Genomic DNA, 21,918 nt, shown 5'->3' with positions numbered 1-21,918 from the left:
AACAAACAGGGAAAAATAATGAAGAATTACCTAATGAAGTCATTTGTGAAGATTCATGCACAGAACAGATTAATGACCTTGAACAAGCAACAAGAGAAATCCTCTCTCAGACTGACCTTGGAAATGGCATCTTGGGCCATCCTGAAGGATCAATTTTTGAAACCTTGGGATGCGATATTTGCCCGGAAGACTGCGAGCACTCTGAAGGGGCTTTCGCTAGACAGAGGAGCAATCATAGCCCGGATGAAAGGCAGGAGGAGAACCGTAAAGAATATGTCTCGCGTACGGAATTAAAGGATATCCTTGCAGACTGCATCAGCCCCTTTTCGATGCAGGCTGTGGAATACGCTGAAAACCTCGCGAGCAATTTCATCCCTGTACATAAAATGCTACAGGAACTGCAGGAAGAGAATTTTCTTCTCAAAGAACAAAACAGTAAAATATTGCACACCCTTAAACGACTGGAGGAAAAGCTAGGATGCTTTGAATCAGTCCTCGTTGCACAAGGTGGCTCAGCGGCCCCCGTAACCGACGAAACTTGCTATACGAGGCAGAGCTACCCAAAGAAAAGTAGAAGTGGTATGCATGGATTGTACAGGAGGACAGAAAGCATTCAAAATCAGAAACAGAAGACAAGAAAAGAATTGAATTCGGGGGAAAACATATCAGAACGAATTGCAAAACTACAAGACAGCCAAATAATATGTGAATTTCAAGCCCAGCCGGGAACTGTCTGTTTGCAGCAGGACCTCGCAAGCAATAGCACCAAATCCAGTGAAACTTTAGGGGCAGCACAAGGAAATGGCTCCACACATTCCACTAGGAAAAGTCGAAACCAAAATAAAGAAGTCTCAGAAATATTAGGACAACAGGAATCAACTGAAATGATTGGGGCATCCATGTATTCCAAGAGTACGATCGCGAGAGTTACATCATCCCCCTCAAATCATGTTCCTGCAAACCCACTCACTTATGCGCACATCACTATGCTACCTAAAAAGCATAACACTTTTGAGGGTAGAAAAACCCGCCCATCCCAAAATTTCATGCCTACTCTCGCCGAGGACAGCCGACGACGTAATCCAGTTCACAGAGAAAGTATTAATGTGTCTTCCTGTAACATACCAGAAACAAACAAACGGTTTTCTGAAATGTACAACATTACTTCCGTTGCAACCAGAGAGCAAATTTTTGTATCAAGGCTGGGACCCACAACACAGCCCAAAAATATTAAAGCCATGTGTGAGGGCGAACATGGGATAACTGTGGAAGTAAAGCAAGTGAAAACACGACACCCAGCTTACTCCTCCTTTATAATCTCTTGTCCACCAGATAAGGCAACTCGCCTACAAGACGTAAGCGCCTGGCCAGTAGGTACCTTAGTCAAGCCCTACAGAGACAGATGGGCCAGACCACTGGTTAAAAATGATGCAAGGAATCGGGCTCAATAGCAATCAAGAAAACTACCCCCAGCTGGGGATGCAGAACATCACATCCACCTGTTTGCACAAAACGTGAGGAGCATCTCAAATAAGCTCCACACCCTACAAACGATGATGATGTACGGGGACCTGGATTTCATTTGCCTAATCGAAACCTGGTTGGGAAATGGAAAACAGTTAGATCGGCTAACTGCGGCAGCAAACTGCAAATGTGTGGGAACCGGAAGAACAGATAGGCGAGGAGGGGGAGTTATAATTTGCTATCAAAATAAATACCAGTCTATAAGAGAACGAAAAACCAATTCAAATAATTTTGAAGGGATTTGCGTTACCTTTTCAAAAGAGCACGTGAAAATACAGATATGCATCATATACCTCCCACCTGAGCACACAAAGGAGACAAGAAACGAACTCTATGCTTGGCTTGCTGCAAATCTAAAGCCATCAGTCGACACAATAATAGCGGGAGATTTTAATTTGCCTCTTCCGAAACACAGGGAGGCCAAGAAAGAGCTGGATGCTACATTGGGTGCATTGCACTTAACGCAGCTTCCGACACCAGTAACAAGGGGAATGCAGCAACTTGACCTGTTGTACCATAGTTCCTTAAACATAAGGCTAACACAAAACTGCATAAAATTTAAGTCGGACCACAATCCCATTGAAATAGAAGCAGCACTGAAGATACACAAATACATGCAGGGTAACCACACGAACTGGGAAAAGCAAAGTAAGTATCTTTTCTCCGTGAAGTATATTAATGCAGAGGTCATTCTCAGTCACCTGACTAGTTACAACTGGAATGACCTGCAAGAAAAGCCAGTAGACGAAGCTTTAGAAATGATCACTAAAAAGCTATACCAAACAGCATTGGAAGGAGCAGCAAAAGAAATCAAAATATCTGAGAGAACAAAAGAATGGTTTAACCCACAACTGAAAGCAAGTTTCCTCAGGAAGCAAAAACTGTATAGAAAATGGCAAAGAACGGGGCATCCTGCCGATCACATTCGTTATAAGAAAGAAAGAGCACATTTCATCAAAGCAAAACGACAGGCACACTGCAGTGTTATTCATAACAAACTAAAACGAGCAAAAAGAATTACTAGCAATAGAAATAGCACAGAGAATATGACAGAATGCATTTTCAAGGAATGGGCTAATAACACTTTTAGTAACCTGCATGGACTGAATCAAATTGAGAACACTGATAATGGTAACAAAATTTTGGAATTCCTGAAAGATTTAAACAAGCGAAACTATTCGGCAAGAGAGGAACCAACAAGACCTCCATTGAATGAAATACTAATCACCAAAGAGAGCGTAATGAAAGCAATCAACGATCTGCCCAATAAGGCCACTGTTGGACCAGACAAATTTCCAATGTTCATCCTTAAAATAAGTAGCCCATTTATAATAGATCTATTACTGCACATCTATCAGAAAATCATCAGGTCAGGAGCTTTCCCGCAAGCTTGGAAAAATTACATTGTAACCCCAATACCAAAGATTAAACACCCAAAATTGGCTAAGGATTACAGACCAATTTCTGTTAGTTGCACCCTACAGAAGGTATTCGAAAAAGCGCTTCTTCCCACCATCAATCAACACTGCTTCAGCCATAGACCACCACATTTGCACTCAGTTATTTCGGGTAGATCAACAATAACAAACTTACTGGAAACCCTTTTTCGCGTGCAGAAAGCACTAAATGAGAAAAAGCAAATTGATATTATTTTTTTGGATATCTCCGCAGCCTACGACAACGTCTCAATTCCAGCGCTCATTGCGATTTTAAAGAATTATTTTAATGTAAGAGGAAATCTGTTAACTATAATAACCAGCCTGCTAGAACATAGGAAACTTATTGTTAAGCACCAAAAGCTACAATCTTGCTTTACCATCTCGCAAGGAGTGCCTCAAGGGGGAGTTCTTTCGGCTACTCTCTTCGCGGCCGTCCTGGAGCCGTTTCTTGCACGGTACTACAATTTTATAACATATGCTGACGATGTAAAATTCTTCATCACTTCCAAAGACCATGAATCAGCAGAAAGTATTTGCCAGATGGCAAATAGCACAATCCGAGAATTTGAGAGCTACCTGGATTGCATCGGGCTCCGTATTAATGCACAGAAGTCTGCCCAAATGACCATAAGTTACAAGCAGAATAAAAATGACATCTCAATCTCTGTGAACGGGTCTAGTGTGGAAAAAGTGCACTCTCACCTGGACCTGGGTCTTAAGTGGGATGACAGACTCACCTTTGCTCAACACTTCGCCCATATGAAGACAAAAATATTCGCCGCTTTATGGGCTACTAGGCAGGAACTGGTAGGAATTAGGGATCCTCAGCTAGCGACCAAGTACATTTTAATGTGTGTCCTGCCAATTGCAATGTATGCCTCGCAAATCTGGTCTTCAGCTCCAGATTCACATTATAAGTCCGTCCTTGGGATCGAGTACTGGTTCTTGCGATGGCTTAACAGAGTTGCTGGCCACCCTTTTACTATCTCAAGGGCCATTCTCTACTCAAACCTTAACATCGTACCCTGGATGCAGCGGACAATTAACAGGAACATACACACTCTCGCACAAATGCTCACAGGCAGAGTGGATGCTCCAGTCCTGGATAATATTCTAGTCAAACCGCGTGCCACTGCTAGACGTTGCGGAGAAGTAAATAATCCACTGCGTTCAGTCCTGAACAATCTTAGTAGCCTGCAAAGATTCTTCCCATCAAATGCAGCGAGAATATTTAACTCACTACAGATAGATGCCGAAAAACTGTGTGAGGATGCAACATACCGGAAAGAGATCTTCCAGGATTCGTACAGACTTACTGAAATATGAATCGGCTGCAAAGTACTAAAGAATTGTGAATAAAAGTGAAGCTTTCTGCTTTAAGAACAATAATAATATGTTGACTGTAAAAATATACCTTCTGTAACAGTTATGTTAATATGTAAGATATATGTGGAATTATTAGTGAATTGTAAATATATGAGTTGTATAATGTATGTACAGAATCATTAATGTGTAAATACCGTATATATTAAACATAAAATGTGTATAAAATGTATTTCGGGACGAGACTACGTGTTCAGTATATGTAACCCACTGCACGTAGTATCTCGTACCCTGATATGTACTTAGCACCCTCCTGGCATTTTGCCGTCCCGGGGTGGTTTCCTTATGGAAATAAACAGATAATAATAATAATAAAAAAAAGAATATAAAACACCATTATGCCTGGCATTTGTGGATTATGAAAAGGCATTTGACTCCATACAGCATAAGGCAATGTTTCGGGCACTGGAAAGACAAGGCATAGATACTCCATATATTATGATTTTGAAGAAAATATATGAGAGTGCTACATCCTTTATTAGACTAGACAAAGACAGTAGCAAATTTAAAATCGAGAAAGGAGTTCGACAAGGAGACACAATATCTCCGAAGCTGTTTACTGCTGCTCTTGAGGAAGCTTTCAGAAGATTAGACTGGTCGCAGAAAGGAGTCAATGTGAACGGAGAGTACCTAAACCATTTACGATTTGCAGATGACATTGTGGTCATAAGCCACGATCCCAAAGAATTAGAGGAAAATCTTAATCAATTATGCACAGTTAGTAAGGATTTTGGACTAAAGATGAATATGGCTAAAACAAAAGTAATGATGAACAAGTATGCCACGGAAAGGGAAATAATGATTGAAGGAGCAGTAATTGAAAAGGTGGAGTCATATACTTATCTGGGACAAGTTATTAGCTGTAATAATGATAAATGGCTGGAAGTCAAGAGAAGAATAAATTTTGGATGGATAGCATTCAGGAAATATAGTCACATACTGAAGAGCAATATCCCAGTTTGTCTGAAACGTAAAATAACGAATCAATGTATACTCCCCACCATGACTTATGGAAGTGAAACTTGGGCACTCACCAAAAGAATGGAAGAGAAGCTAAGAACTACACAGCGAAGAATGGAACGAATTATATTGGGAATTAGAATGTTAGATAAGAAGAGAAACACATGGATTAGGCAGCAAACTCAAGTAAAGGACATTCTTATCAAAATTAAAGAACTAAAATGGTCTTGGGCAGGACACATAGCTCGAAGACATGATGACAGATGGACTAAGAAAATAACAGAATGGTACCCAAGAGGAGCTAGAAGAAAACCTGGAAGACAAAGGCGGAGATGGATAGATGAAATTCATGAGTTTTTGAGTAGTAAATGGATGGCCAGTGCTCAAAACAGAAGGAACTGGAAAGTTGCTGGAGAGGCCTTCATCCTGCAGTGGATTGAAAATGGCTGATGATGATGATGATGATGATGTGGGGAGGATGGTGACGATACCACTGTGTTACCGCGAAGACTAGCCACACGACCGAGTTGGATGATTCTGTTTTGTTATTGTAGTTTGCTTTTGATTTGTGGTTTCGTATGGTTATCTTAATTGTTGGCGCTGTGGGCTTTGATATGGACTGACAATTATTTATAATCTGCGCTTGGACACTAGTTTGGTCTTTGAACTTGTTTATATACCTATCTATTTTTGTGTTGCTTTAACGTGTCTTTTAGAGTGTCTTCCAAAAGCGACTTTTATGATGGTGTAATAAACTATTCAATTGTATCTTAAGATTAAAATTTCAGATAGATGTTTTTGTTTCATCCATTTAATGTCTCTGTAATATAGAAATAGTTACAGCAAGGCTGATATCACCCTGATGACAGTATTCAATGCACAGAAAGCCATGGTTCATTTTATAGTGAAAATTCAAATTATTAGTGTCTATGTGACGGTTATAACTACACGTTTTAGCAAATAACATGGACAATTATGCAGAATCAAATAATAATCTTAAAATAGTTATGCACATAGCTATAGACCACTGATTTTAGTATTTTAGAGTATATGGCGCTTTTAGATTCACATTGACTCCAGATTTGCAGTTTGTGATCTACAGTTCCCTTTCTTTTTGGATAAGGTGAACAGGGACAACCAGTTCCAACCTTAACGAAAACTGCCCTGGTTTGATCTGAATCGCTACTGCAGTCGTTAATTTTGCAATAAGGAACTAAAACCAAATGGCGTAATATGTTGTCTGAAATTGTGTGCATTCCTTGATCGATTTGCCTGTTTTCTCATAAAGGAAAAAAAAAACCTCTCAGGGAAATAAAAACCATTTTAAAGCTTTTACCCGAGATCGACTAACTCGGCCACCATATTAAAATATATACATTTATATCAGTTCCTCTTGCCTAGACGAGCCCTATACCCAAATCTTTTCCATGTGGTGTGAAAAGATGGGGGCTGAAACCTCTCTTATAATCACCTGCCACAAATTTGCTGGACCTGATTTCATATTGTTGCTGTACGAGTTGAAGTTTCTCACAAACATGCATTAAAGGGGTTCATCCTGCTCATGTACAGGATCAAAATTTTTATTCCTTTTGTTGGATATGATATGGATTTGTTTTGTTGAATTATTGGGCGTATCAACTATCTTTAGACTGCGCCAGTTCGTATGGCAATTGTGTCGGTAAAGGTGTGTTTAATGGCTTGGAAAACCATGAAGGGAAGGGAACGAAGGGAACCCACTGCCTTCTCTTGAGAAGAGTAAACCACAATGATCGAAGATTTTTAAAATTCCTCCCATTTGAGATGAGATTTTAAAAAAACTTTTCCAAACGAGTAAAACTTTTCCAAATAAGTAAATAACCACTATACTGTCACGGAAACTCTTCCGCTGGTCGGAATTATTGAGGCCGTTGAGCGTCGAAAGTGGAGAACATTTCAATTTAGAGAGCTTACAGCACTCTTCTTAAGGTACGCTTCTCTGAAGCTGCGAATTTTCATGTTCAATTTACTGCGATATTTCCTGCAGAATGGTGGCGTAGTGTCCAATATCATTAATTATCAGGGCGTATCGAAGGTTCATTTGGATCTTTATCTTCCAACGGTATCGAGTCTGGCTCCGGTTCGCAATAGACCTCTCTTCGCAAGTGACTCTGTTGCTGCTGAACGCTCGATGCCTGCAGGAGAATGACCCTTGAGATAGCGTCGCATACTGCGAGCATTAACACGCCGGTTTTACACACACAGAAAGATAAAGAGAGTGAGAGAGGTTAAAATAACTTATCTTGTCCAGCAGTTGCTGGGAAGATGCTGGACAAGTTCTATAAGCGGTCTTTGCAGAGTATTAAAGCCCAATGCTTCTATTTCGACACCCCTACTAATTCTTACAGGGAGACTTCTCGCTAATATAAAGTACCTTGCAATCTAATAAGCAAAAATTACATCTTAAATAATAACTAAAAATTGCTTTGGATTTACCCATTTTCTATCCTGTTGCTCAAACTGAGACCAACAGATTTCAGGCATTTGAGAATATCGAAATGAACTCTTCCATATGCTCGTTATTTTATTTATTTATTTATTTTTTTTTTTGGATAAGATGCTCCAACGAGGACCACACGTGAATCTGCCAACTGATAATCGATTGTCCCTTATCCCTTCATAACCCCCCCTTATATTTTATCCAATTCTACCGGGTTACATCGATTCCCGTAACTACATTTCCGTTCTCTCTCTCTCTCTCTCTCTCTCTCTCAGACAACATCATCAACATTCATTAATGCAGAGATGTGTCGTGCATCGCGCACTTCTCGCGACTGCCTGCGTTTCCTTCCGACGTCAACACGGACAGAAGTATCTCGAACACCCCCTCCGCTTTAACTCCACTTGTATTAAAAGCCATCAGCAATCAGATAACTCCGAGTGAACTCCACCACCGTTTCAAGATATAAATCTTAATTATAAAACATCGACTCCTTCGCGCGCAAAACAAGTATCCTCCCCCCACACTGCAACACCCTCCCCTTCTTCCCAAAGAGCCGCGGCGTGTCAACAGTGATTGGTGTGAAATGGACATTCTCTTTCCAACACACCCTTCGTTATTGATGAGTTTAGGGCTGTCGTTAGGCACGAGGTCTAAGAGGCTATTATTGCCAATAGATTGTAACACGCGTGTGTGTGTGTGCGCGCGCGCGCGTGTCGAAAAGCGGCTGAAAGAAGTAGGGGTGAAACGTTTTGCTCGGATCACCGACGCCCGCACCACTTTCCGAGGACGGTCTGCCTAGCACCAGCCTGCAATTATACAGGCGGGAAATTGTGTGCGTGTGTGCGTGCGTGCCTGTGTAAATGTATTCGCAATCAATCGATAAGAGTGGACTTTAGAGCCTCTCGCACCAGACGGCGCCACCGGTGTGCCGTCATAAGAAAGAGGTTCGCGGCGAGGCATCAGCAATTCACGGATGTGTTCGGATCTAGGGCGTCTGTGTCCGCCGCGGCCCTGTTGGTGATCCTTTGGTTCTTTGACATTGTTCGGCTTTGATCAGCGGGACACAAGCTGGCTGCAGGGATGGTTCGCGAGAGTGTATAATACCGCACGCTTCCTTCAGGCGGAATGGCCGTTGGTGTCGTCCCGAGGGTCGGAAGAGCAGTGAAAAGGTCACCGGGTAGCCGGGCGGTGAGTACATGAATTTTTTTCTTCTTTTGGTCTTAATTCCTAACTACGACTACACTCCACAGATTCGATCAGAAGGGCTGTTGTTTCATTCAGAGGAATTCTGCCGTATGTTTCCCATGTTTTAGAGTTCGATTAATTTGAAAGATGAGAACCGTTTGGAATGATCACACGAGTGGTCAATTGGACCATTGTAGATTGATCGAGACTAATCCCTCTAATTCTCGTGAACGTTGATTGTTATTGCAAATCCTCTTCTGAATCAATACGGTAATCACCAATGCATACATCTGTAGCTCGTTCATGTCTGCAAATTCTTTTATTGATAGGATATTTTAACAGAAAACATGAAACTGTTTAGCCTCAGCATTTCATCGCTGGGAATAAATTAAAAAAACTGGAGAGTAGTTAATTTATTCTTTCTTCAAATGAATTTAATGTATTTAAAATATTCAAATATATCTGATAACATTTACGCAGCAGTTATTTACATTACAAATAATGTTTACGTTAGAATTATTTGCATAATATTTAAATAGTTCTTTATTTACAAAGAAGCAGATACGTATAAAATGAAAAAAAAACCGGTGTGGTCCATATTTAAGCATATTACATTTTTGAATGCATCAGCTCAATGGCGGTGTGTTTTCAGGGAGGTTTGTTGAGTTAACATTTTGAAGAAATCCATTATTAAGCAGATTAGAAGACAAAATTATATAAAAAAAAGAAATCATCCAAGTTTAGGAGGCGAAACATTTGTGACCTTCATTAATACTTTTATTCCCAATGGTATAAAAATGTCGCTGTATTTACAGAACAGACAATTCAGGTAATACTAATTTAAATGTGTTGACAGTTTTCTAAAATGATTCATCCATAAGTATAGCCTGGCTCAATGAAGATGTTATTTGTAAAGTTTTAGGAGCATCAGCGACTAAGGTCATATTACTTCGTATACAGTATATTGTTTGCATGTGCTCTGTGGTCGATTTTCTATTTTGCTGGACGAAAAACCCGAATTTCCTGGAGATAAAAATCACTCTACACTCTCCTGAGACCGACTAACCCGGCCACGTTGCGAAAAAGGTCCATAAAATTCCTCACATCATCAACGGGACTCGATACGGGACTTTTCTGATACTGAAGGAAATAATCACATTCTATAGTATTTACATCTTTTTAAATTATATTTCTCAAACGATCAGATCAAAAATTGCAATTGGAACCAACAGTGTAGAAAGTGGGAGTTCAGAAATCTTTTGGGAGTGGGTGTATAAAAAATAAACCCACTCCCAAACGATTTCTGAACGATTTATAACGTGTATTTAAATTATGAGCCTATGTAGGATGATGATAAATACTTTAGGAGTTATTAATCAGAAATGAAAGAGCCCAACCAGCTACTGATAACAGCCGTTCCGATCTGTCATTCAATGGAAAATTGATGGATGGCGTTGTTTATCAGTAAGTAGGACTTTGAATATATTTATAGATAGATACAAAAGTAATACAGGAAGAAATGTTTTTAACAGTAATTTTCCTCTTGTATTGTGAGGACAAAGAAAAATGAAAAAAAATATATATATATAAATAACACCATGTTTGTTTATATAATTCAATTTGTAATTAGCAAGTATATTCTCTAGAGATGCAAGTGATGTAAAATCCTAAATACATTCCCTCAACTACACAACCAAATTATAGGAAAAATTAAAATCCCATGAGGAATCCTGTGATCGAGCCAAAAATAGGAACGTCTTTGCAGTGTACTGTATCAGGTGTAATCATTTCAAGTAACCATACGACCTCTGTTGTCTGGTACAAAAAGAACCAATCACATTCCATGGCATTTCTATCTTTTATGCTACCCATTACAGCCCAAATAATAGCTTTCCTTTTTTGGCCTGATGACACGATTCCACATGGGATCCAGAAAGTCGGCCCATAATTTGGTTTAGTTGATTGAGAGCACTCAGGTCAGGTTCTTACATTGCAAGTAGCTCATCTAACACACTTACTATCGGTAAACAGAAAAGTAAGCTATTATCATTTATACAATAAATTATTATCCAAGATCATATTCCCTTCTGAGTATTGTGTCTTTTTTTACGTACAGATTTGCATTTTGTAGGATAAAAAACCAAGAACAACTCCGAGGGAAGAGAATTCTACTCCCTTCGTCTGAGACTGGCTATTTACGCTCCGATCAAAGAGTCCTTTAAGAATCCCTCCAGTCTTCGATAGGATTCGAACTTAGACCCCTCCAAATGGTGATAGCAATGGCAAAACAAATATCTTACCATGGAGGATACAAATTTCCTCCACGAAGAGCTTGGAAGGAGGTTGAAGTTCTTATTGGTCGAAAAATTATTATACCATTCTCACAGAATCCAGCTGCCTAAGATATCAGAGGCAACCGGAGAAAACTGTAAGGTATACCATCAGCTTATTATAAATTAAGATTTTATGTTTCATTTGTATACACACACCATAAGCCAAAATATTTCTTAATAGCATCCTGATTCAGAGGAGAATTCAGTAATGATAATAATATTGACATAATCATTATCAAATGTTAATTTACGAATAATATTTGTAAACTAGCGTATTCACTCTTAATAGCTTATGATTCGATGGTTCAGAATGAACATAAAATAGAAGGAAATGGTAAATAAAATAGATTATTTTAAGAAAGAACTTATCACGAGCGAATTTGGGGACCGATATTTTGCCCACTCAGTATACATCGGGCTGGGGTTAGCGTGCTGCACTTACGATCGTCTGGAGGTTCCCCGTAAGGTAATTTATAAGAGCAGATAATCCGTGTACAAGTATTGATCCATTACCATCAAACCGAAGAATATTATCGTTTGCAATGCATGCAGGAGCTCGCCCATTCTATTGCCGTTGCGGCTCGTTTCCGACTGCAGCCGCGGACATGTTTGTAAACCTTACGATCTTCCCAGGTTCTGCGTTCTCATCCAGGAGCAATGAGCGCGCTAATTACGAGAATATTTAAATATCGCAGTAGCGGGCCTGGCGGTGCTCCGTTATCTAGCTTGTAGTGGCGGTGGGGACGTCGGGTAGCGTAGCCAGCAGCCTTCCGTAGCCTGTAGCGCTGACCTGTTTCGACCGTTTATTTACTGATGCATTGCGGACAACCACATCGCTTCCTTTATCGTTGTGCAGCGGTTATCTCCGAGAAAATGACGGCCGCTTGCCTTAAAATGGAGATCGCGAGCTCTCGGATTTTGCGAGTGGCCACCGCTTCGAATCACGTGGTTTGTGTGCGGGTTCCCCGAGGGTGCAATGTAGTCTACGGACCGGTGCCACAGTTTCGAGGATACTCGCACGCGTAGATGATCAATTGTGGTCCCCCCCCCCTCGTTTAATTTTTAATTAATTCTTTCACTCCATCTTCTCTGCCAATCCCTCGTTTTGCAACCGCTCTCTTTTTTTCATCTTTCTTTTTTTTTTATTTTATTTTAATTCCCATTTCTGCGATATAATTTTTACTATTATCATCGTTTTCTCGGCGTTTTTCCTAGCTTAGATGCTCTTTATCTTTGCCCTTTCCTTTTCTTTTCTGTGACCCGTTTCTTTGTCTTTGTGCGGTGTTCTTTAATCCATGTTCCGCCTCCGTCTTCTTCTTCACCTACCTGGCGGTGTCTGTGAGACACTGTAACTATTCTCTCTCTCTCTCCTTACCTCTGTGTGTGTGTGCATTGCCACACGTAGTCCGTGGAGCACACACATTTCCATTATTCGAGTGTGAGTGTGTGTCGTTGTTTCCTTTAATAAGCTACAAGCAGATAGTATTGTGTGTGTCGTGCTCAGCAACTCGGCGTGAGTCGGCTCTGTTCAAAGATAACTACAAAAATCGAGCACATCGTTCAGGAACAACAACGGCGATCAATGTTTGAAAGCGATAACCGCACGGAGGTGGGCACGTTTGCATTCCTCCCACCCCCCTCTCTGTCTTTTCAGTTGCATCTTCCTTCTCGCTCTCGCCCGTTTCGCTTGTTTTAATTCTCTCACATTTTTTTCCCTCGTTGTTTTCTTTGTATTTGTTTCACCATTTTATCTACTGAAGAAAATCTCTCTCTCTCTCTCTCTCACCATTGCGAACTACTTTGTTTTGTTCGTTCTTTTTTGTTAGCCTCTTTACGATGTCTAAAATGTTACTTTTAAAATTAATATTGCGCAAAGTTTGTGTGATATTATGCTAAAAATAAATAAATCAACACTGTTAATTGTAGTTTTTTTTATATATATATTTAAAAAAAGTATATATTTAAAAAAAGTTAAAAAAAATTTATATTAAAAAAAAAAATATATATTTATTTATATATATTTAAAAAAAGTATTTAAAAAAATTATAAATATATTTATTTATATTTAAAATATATAAAAATATATTTATATATATATTTAGAAGAGAAGAGGACCTAAGGGAGAGCCACAAGGCTCTCCCTTAGGTCCTCTTCTCTTCATTGTTTTCGTAAATGATCTTCCTTCTTTCATCTACACCTCCAATGTTCAAGTTGCTCTCTATGCAGATGATCTTAAGATCTACTCAGCAGTGAAGGAGACTACCGATTCTCAACAACTTCAATGTGCTCTCAATAAATTCTCTCTGTGGCTATCTCTGAATGGCTTGTCTGCTAACCCCTCGAAGTGCAAAGTTATCTCTTTCTCATCTTGCAGATCTCCACAACTAATGAATACGGAGTATAGTATTAACTCTGTGATCATCGAAAGGTGTGACCAAGTTAACGACTTAGGGATTCTCTTTTCCAGCAGTGCTAAATTCGATGCCCATGTCCTTAAAATCACCAGCAAAGCATTCAAAACACTGGGATTCATCAAACGGAACACATACAAGTTCAAAAACTACAGATATGCGGTTATCCTTTATAAAACTATTGTACTGCCAATCCTTGAATTCAGTTCACCCATCTGGAATCCTCACACAAAGACTTTAACTAACAAAATTGAAGCAGTCCAAAAAAACTTTATCCGTTACCTTACATACCGCAATCCTCTATTCTATCACTCAGTGTATTATGAATCGCTGTGTGATTACTTTCATCTAAGGCCTCTGTGCACTAGAAGAGTTACTGCTGACATCGCCCTCCTAGCCAAAGTAATCACTGGAATTTATGAAGCATCTGATATCCTGAGTAAAATAAACTTCAATGCTCCCTGTAGACAAGTCAGGAACCTTACACCGTTTCGCCTTGACTCTGCCAACACGGACTTAATGAAGTTCAGTCCACTGAACAGAATCAGCAAATCAGCAAATGACTCTCGCATTGACTTCTTTGACAACTCCCAATCACTGATGAACTCCATCCACAAATTTGCCTCTTCACTTAAACTGCAAAGTGACTAGCTCACATCTAATTATTGTAGCTTATTATTTGTTATATTATTTTTCTATTCTCTAACGGATTAATTATTACTTGTTTTACCGGTAACTTAACTTAATACAATCCTCTTTTGTACATATTCTTTATTGTTTGAATTTGTATCAATGTTTATCGTCCTGTAGGATTTCACATTATTGTTATTATGTTTATTGATCTGATCTCAGATACACTGTTAATGGTTACCTGTTGTGTATCTTTTTATTAATAAAATAAAATAAAATAAAAAAATAAAATTTAATATAAGTATTTCTTCACTTAATTGGAAGAGGAGATGTTCATCATTGGAAGATAATTAATTAATCGAGACTACACTATTGAATCGCGTACTAACTGCGCTTGAAGAAGACCGGAAACAGTGAGTTCTCCAAACGTGGCCAGAATTATTAAAGTGTTTGGGCTCACCATTTATTCAATTTCCTTTTACATTTGCGTATGTTTTCCATATCTGGGAGTTTCTTCCAGTCTACAGTTGCTCTTCAGCTAAAATAAAGTTTTCTTTCGAGTGGTTCCTTCTGTATGTTGCAGAGTATCTGCTGTTTATCCTGTACTACATTCGTAGCTATACAGTGTATCCTTTTTAACACAGAAGTCAAACTTGCGTATGGAATTACCAATTTCATGTTCAAAGCGACCTTTATGAATAGGAGAGAGCTGTTTGAATTACAGCGAGTCATTTGCACCAATTCAACTTATTCTTTCGGTTAAAACATTCAAATATAATTATGTATTAAAACCACACGCTGTAGTCTATAAACAATTTTTATGATGTAATAGCATCGAGAGCTGCTTGCAATAACTCAACTTCCAGTGGACGGATTTACGAGAAACTTTATAACTGAGCTTTGTCGAGCCATTCCAAATTTCATTAAAAGCGGATCAATAGAAATCCGACAACTGTTATTTATATTTTTCATAGATGTCATCACAGACTATCCGCATGCCACATACTGTAGCTGAGGCACTGAATATTAGTGTGTTGCCGTGCTCTGGTTGGAGGAATGAATGGACAATGTGGCGGATGGGCAGAAATGAAATGTTCTTGGTTCGGGCATAAAAATCGTTGCTTGTTTGCTCATTTTCAGTTATAAATCACGAATTAATACTATTTGCTAATGAGCCTGAAATGTAACGCACTGCGTACATAGTTATGCGTGGTGCATCACAAAAACGTAAACAAACTCTTTTATCTGCGTTATAAAGTTGCTGTGCCCTAAAAACAATCCGTTTTATACTCCGGGACGATTTCATAGGGACCAGAAGAGCAGATTGAGAGAACGTATGAACATCAGTCATGGATTAGAACCATCACGGTTGATCAACTCGAACGCATCTACTCTAATGTCTGACTACTCAGCTGAGTAGGATATAACAAAAATTTAACGAGCATTGCGTTTTTAATAACTTGATACTTCTGTTCGTTAACAACGTGCTCTATACCTGCAGAAGAGATTGTTATGAAATTGCGCTACCTTCAATTCTAAGGGCAGTAATGGGTAATACACTGGTGTGCAAAATTTAAAAAGCAGTTAGGTTTTCACCTGTAGCTTCTCATGGGAGTGGCCTGCATATGGGAAAAGCATACCAAAGGAACCTCGCGAGGTACAGAAATGATGAAGGAAGCAACACCTACACAACAACGAAAACAAAACGGTGCAGAGGGACTTTATTTAAAAATGCCAACATAGCACTGGCTGCCATGATACAGATGCATCACTGCCAAAGATGGAACAAAGGGAAGAGGTGGTCCTCAGTAGGAGATATGGCCACCCCTAATGTCGATGCAGGCTTTGCACCGCCTGTCCATACTTAAAACAATGTTATTGATAAGTTCGTGTGGTAACATCGTCCATTCCTCTGTCAGCGCAATCTTCAGCTGGTGAACATTTTCTGGTGGGTGTGGACGTGCGCTAGGCGTCTCCCCAGAGCGTCCCATACGTGTTCGATGGGATTTAGGTCGGTTGAATGGGCAGGCCAATCCATACGAACAACGTCCTCACTTTCCAAAAGCATATCAACAGCTGCAGTGCAATGGGGTGTGGCTGTTGTTTTATTTGGTTTTTAGGAGCATTAGCAACTAAGGCCATATTGTTCCGGGGATATGCGGTGGTCATTCCCTGACATTTCCGTATTTGCTGGTCACGGGCTCGAACCCTGGTCTAATCAAGAAGCATGTGCTACGCACTGCTGCTCCTGCCCGCCTGGCTACGGAGGCGCCATGGGGTGTGGCGTTATCATCCATAAACACGAACTCGGGGCCAATGGCACCTCGGAACAGACGCACATGGAGAAGGATTACCTCAGTACAGTAGCGTGCACCGGTTACATACCGCCTTCCAGTATCTAGATTTGTGTACGTCCATCCGAGATAACGCCTCCCCAGACGAGAACACCTCGACTGCCATATCGATCCCCTTTCAGTGATGTTTGCGGGGTGATACCGTGTGCCAACCTCTCGCTAGATTAGCTGACGTTCAGAATCGCTGCTGAGAGTGAATCTACTCTCATCAGTAAAGAGTACCTTAAATAAAGATTTTGTGGTTGTAACCATTTAGAAATGGTGGTGGTCCTTAAGTTTTGCACACCAGTATATTTGATTTCGCCTTATATCTACTTGCGCAAAGATGAGCAGCGCCTCGCTGCCAATCTATCCACCACAGTCCGATTGTTGGCACTATAAACCCCCTAGTCTGGCTCGCTATGGGTAAAATTGGCAGTTTGAAAAAAAAAGTTCCTATGTGGCAGCATCAATGAGTAATAGTTTGCGCCAGTAAACTCCCATTAGGTTTGTCGCTAGTACTGACTACCCATGACGCTAGGAAAGCGTGGGTTTATTCATTCCTCATCCATGGATCGTGAAACAGAGCAAATATATTTCACGCGCACTAATTCGGACAGTGATTAAGCTTGTTGTTTTAAGAGTGGCATGGGTTCCCGAGCCCTACTTCAGCAGGATATAATATTCGCTCTGTGTTTTCCCTAACAACGCGTGAAAGGACATAATCATAAAGAATATAATATCCAAACATCCGTAACCGTGAAATTCAATTGCATTTTATGCCTCTTGAAAAAGAAGACAGCTACACTAAAAAGCGCAAATTGTATTCATGAACTAACTTGGGTAAACCTACGTATATGTAAATTGATTGTCATCGCGCTCCATTCTGTGGAAAAGGCCTAAGTTCGATCCCATCATTCTTGAAGTTGACAAATACTTCCCATTGGGATGGGAGGAATTTCCGAGGGTTTTATTTTCACGGCGCAGACGAGTTGATTGGTCGATCCCTGAGAGGATTGAGTGGTGCCACACTCTCCCGTCGGAAACTCAATTTCTTCATTCTGCAAAACAGACAAACCGACAAAAGATTATACAAAATTTATAACATTATATAATGATGCAACGTGGCCTTAGTGTAAATAAATCCTGCGAGTATTCTAAACATCATGACGTATTTTTTGATAAAAAAAACAATTCGGAAGAATTTTAGATTAGCTGCCATCCAGTTTCCTTGTTATTTTATAGTACCTGAAGATGGAATGTGAATATTCACATCAACGAGGATTTTCCTAATAATTAGAAGAAATCATAAGCTAATTTTTCATTAATTCCCATGAGTCAAATTTTCTGCTTTTCATAAATAAATACATTTCATATCGTCTCAATATACCGTACAATAAATCCTTCAATCAATCCAAATCGTACTTGCAGAAAACGAATTATTTTTTTCCCTTTAGTTTCCTTCTCAAGGTAGTTTTCCAGCAAAGCATTCTGGAGTTTTATCACCTCTTTTCATCCAGTCACTTGATGTTCTGTTGTCTAGCAGCAGCAACTGATAATTGTGACCTTGTCCTTCTCAGCCTTCCCCAGCTGTTTTTACATTTTGCCCTTATATTCAAGCATTTTTCCCCAAATTTGTTAATAACAAACAATTATTTTAAGTAGGATTAGTTGGGCAATAACTGATTTTTCCTTTAAGTTGAAGATCGATCTCTCTCTCTCTCTCTCTCTCTCTCTCTCTCTCTCTCTCTCTCTCTCTCGAGAGAGAGAGAGAGAGAGAGAGAGAGAGAGAGAGAGAGAGAGAGAGAGAGACCCCCATAAAATAATCTTTCTTCGAGCTATTAACTCATATTTTAATCGTTTTTAAAATATTTTTAAATTTTTAAAAATTTAAAATTTTGCTGATTTCCATGTTTTGTAGAACTTCAAATACAAAAGTAATAAGAACCTGTACTCAGTACCGTACATGGATTGAGGGCTGAGAAGACAGAAGATACATGTTGACATTGCACTTGAATTTCTGTAGGTTCTAATTTTTCGGAAATACATGTGTCGGACGATAGTTACAGAAGTATTAGATAAATGAAGAAGAGAAAAAGTTGGTTCTGTGAGTTTGGAGTTGGACAGTGAATGGATGCTGAATGCTTGTGGCACATGTTAGGACAGGTTTCAATGAGAGTTGGGGAATTAGATGCCATTTCAGATGAGCAGTGCCTATGGAAAGGCACGCAGCAGCAACTTAATGTCTATGATACAGAAGGCACGGCGCATTAATTAACCTGACTGCCCTCTTTTGGATGGCGGCCTAAAAGAGAGATTTTGGAGGCCCAACAACAGATGTGTTCCATGGTAGGGCGGGTTTGAGATTTGAACAGAACGAATAGTTGTTCAGAAGAAAGTAACATAAAAGAGAGAAAAAGAAAACATTTTTTCTTTTTATGCAGAGGAAGTAATTTTTGAGATAAATATGCCAAGCGGATTAGAAGTCAGGATAATTTCTAATAGAGATATGTGATCATCTGTATAACATAGGAGTCTACCGCTATGATGTCCCTTTTTTGTCAGAAATAAGACAGGACCTAGTTTTAGAAGGATTAAAGGTAAAATTAAATTTTCTTCCCACCATTTAGAATTACCTGAAGATTGACATTGAAGAAATTGGTTGTCGATATTTGAGAAACTGAAACTGCTTGTGCTGAAACTGTTTCTCAACCTAGAAGGCGGAGTGTAGTTTTCTGTCATCAGAAAAACTGTGGATAGGATTTCCAGTCAGTGGAAGAAGGTGCATACACAAGAAGAAAAGAGTGAAAGAAAGAATTGTGCCTTGGGGAATACTAGTATTAGTGGAGAAGCTAGAAGACAGAGCCATCACGGCAGTGAGTAATCAGGGAGAAAACTGGACAATTAATTTACAAAAAAGTGCAGTTTACGATCCATAAGGTGGATGCTTGTTTAGAAGACCTTTATGCCAAACACAAAAAGCCTTATAAATATCAAGAGCAGCTTGACAACATCTCTCCACTCAGACTCTTCACTGTCTGTCTCGTAGGCGTTCTGTTTCTGTTGCATGCCTTTCCTATAGACACTTTCATGGGCACTGTTTTTCTGAACTGGGTTGGGTTCTATAATTTCCCTCTCTCTTCCAAACCAGCCCGACCACATGCCGCAACCAGTCAGCATATTTTTACTGTCCAACTTCAAACTCACAGAACCAACTTTTCTTCTTCCTCGTTTATTCCTTCAACTTTCGTTTTCTGGAAAAACCTCCCGTACACGTATTTCTGGAATTTTACAATCTACAGAAATTCAAATCTAAATCTAATATCAACAAGTAACTTCTTTCATCTTCTCAACCTTCAACCCAAGCACGGTACTAAGTGCTATAGGTTCTAATACCTCTCGTGTTTAGGTATTTCATAAAAAAAAAACAAAAGTTTCTTGAGTTTCCACCAAATTTCTTCATCGAATTTGTCCAAAGATGAGTAATGTAGGCCAACATATCACCAACATATCTGACTGAATCGAAATTGGCGATCATTAATCAGATGGAAGATTTCAAGAGTTTAGGAGTTGGCAGTTAACGAATTTCTTCATTACTTTGGAAAGAGTAGAAGCAAGTGCAACAGGGCGATATTTGGATGAGGGGGATTTGTCACCCTTTTTAGGAATTGGCTGGATATGAGCAAATTTTCAAGCTGAATGAAAACACCAACTGAATTAGAAATTGTAAAAAGGTGACATAGAACTGTGGAAAGCTCAGGAGCATAGGTTTTGAGAACAAATGGAGAAATTCCATCAGGATGGAGCTCTCTTTTTGGTGCCAAGGTTGTTCAAAATTCATATAACATCCTTTTGTCCTAAGGTCATGAGAAGAATTGAGTAGAGTGTTTTGGGTATGATAAGAGATGACCTTCCTCCTGTGATACCGCCTATCATACCTTATATCCAACCTTGGATACAAGAGTTGGAAGGAAAATTGGATGCTGGTAAATCGGTTTAAATTGTAATTGAGGAGGCAACAGAACAAGTTACGCTATGCGGCTGCAACAGGATCTGGAAAGGTTGAACAGATGGGCTGAGAGGTGGCAAATGAAGTTTAACATTGACAAATGTAAAGTACTACATATGGGAAACAGTAACCCCAGAGCAACGTATCAACTCTGCGGTACTACACTGACAGTGGTGGAGAATGAAAAGGACCTGGGGGTAATTGTGCAGGCAGATATGAAGTTCTCTGAGCAGTGCAGACGAGCTGCAAGAGTAGCTCATGGTGTCTTGTCAATGATATACAGGAATTTTTCTAGCAGGGATAAGGAGGTGATTATTCCTTTGTATAAGGCAATGGTTAGGCCACATCTTGAGTAATGTATACAGGTCTGGAGGCCTCATTTCAAGAAGGATGTAGAGCTGCTGGAACGGGTACAGAGAAGGGCAACAAGATTAGTGAATGGAACAAAGGAGTGCTCTTACGAAGAAAGGCTTAAGTTTTGCAAATTACAGAGTCTGGAGACTAGGCACCAGCGAGGTGATCTGATAGAGGTGTATAAAGCCTTGAATGGTTTGAGCATGCTCAATGCCAATGGGATTCTTCATCTTGCTCAGAATAATCACCTGAGAGGGCATAAATTCAAATTGAGGAAAGACGGATGTCGGATAGATGTGCGGAAATTTGCCTTTGGCCAGCGGGTGGTTGGTTGGTGGAACCGACTTCCATCAATTGTTGTTGAAGTTGATAGCCTAAACAAATTTAAAGCTGAACTGGACAGGTATTTCGAACGAACGGAGGGGTGAAATGGGAGTGGTGTGTGTTTTTTTTTTTTTTGGCTGATGCTGAATAAGCTTGCTTTCTTGCATCATATGCCTCTGCTAATGCTAAAGTAGGTTTTAACAGAAGTGAAAGGAGTATCGGTGGACAGAAGTTGCGACCAACAGCTTTGATAAGAAGTCAGAATACTCCACTACCATTTGGATAAGAAGAAAGTTTTTTCTACTTAGACTGTTCAAAATCCAGTTCATACTGATTTATAACTATTTCACAATTGTTGTGACCTTTAGTGTGGCAGAAAATGAAGTTGGCGAGCTGTATACAAGCCAACTGCGATATGCTGTTCTTTACCTTGAAGGGCCATGTCACATTTATCGGAAGATCAAGGATAATGGACGAGATCTTAGGGTAGAATGCGGGTATAAAACATTTCACTTGTACAAGAGTGATTTCGCTGATATGTTCTGAGAGCAACC

The 21,918-nt window shown here is 39.7% G+C and overlaps 1 protein-coding gene across 1 annotated transcript in view; it reads left to right on the top strand.

The window, feature by feature from the left end:
- Positions 1–8,768: 8,768 nt before the first annotated feature.
- Positions 8,769–21,918, top strand: part of LOC150089758 (protein O-mannosyl-transferase Tmtc3-like) — a 186,308-nt gene continuing 173,158 nt past the window's right edge. The window contains exon 1 of the mRNA XM_090390094.1: positions 8,769–8,973. Within this exon, the coding sequence (XP_090246220.1) occupies positions 8,911–8,973 (63 nt within the window). The 5' untranslated portion in view covers positions 8,769–8,910. The remainder of the gene's footprint in view (positions 8,974–21,918) is intronic.

Source organism: Mastigoproctus giganteus, chromosome 2 (genome assembly GCF_048544385.1).
Source record: "Mastigoproctus giganteus isolate SK-2022 chromosome 2, ASM4854438v1, whole genome shotgun sequence".
Classification (NCBI taxonomy): domain Eukaryota; kingdom Metazoa; phylum Arthropoda; class Arachnida; order Uropygi; family Thelyphonidae; genus Mastigoproctus; species Mastigoproctus giganteus.
This window is presented reverse-complemented; position numbering and strand designations above follow the sequence as displayed.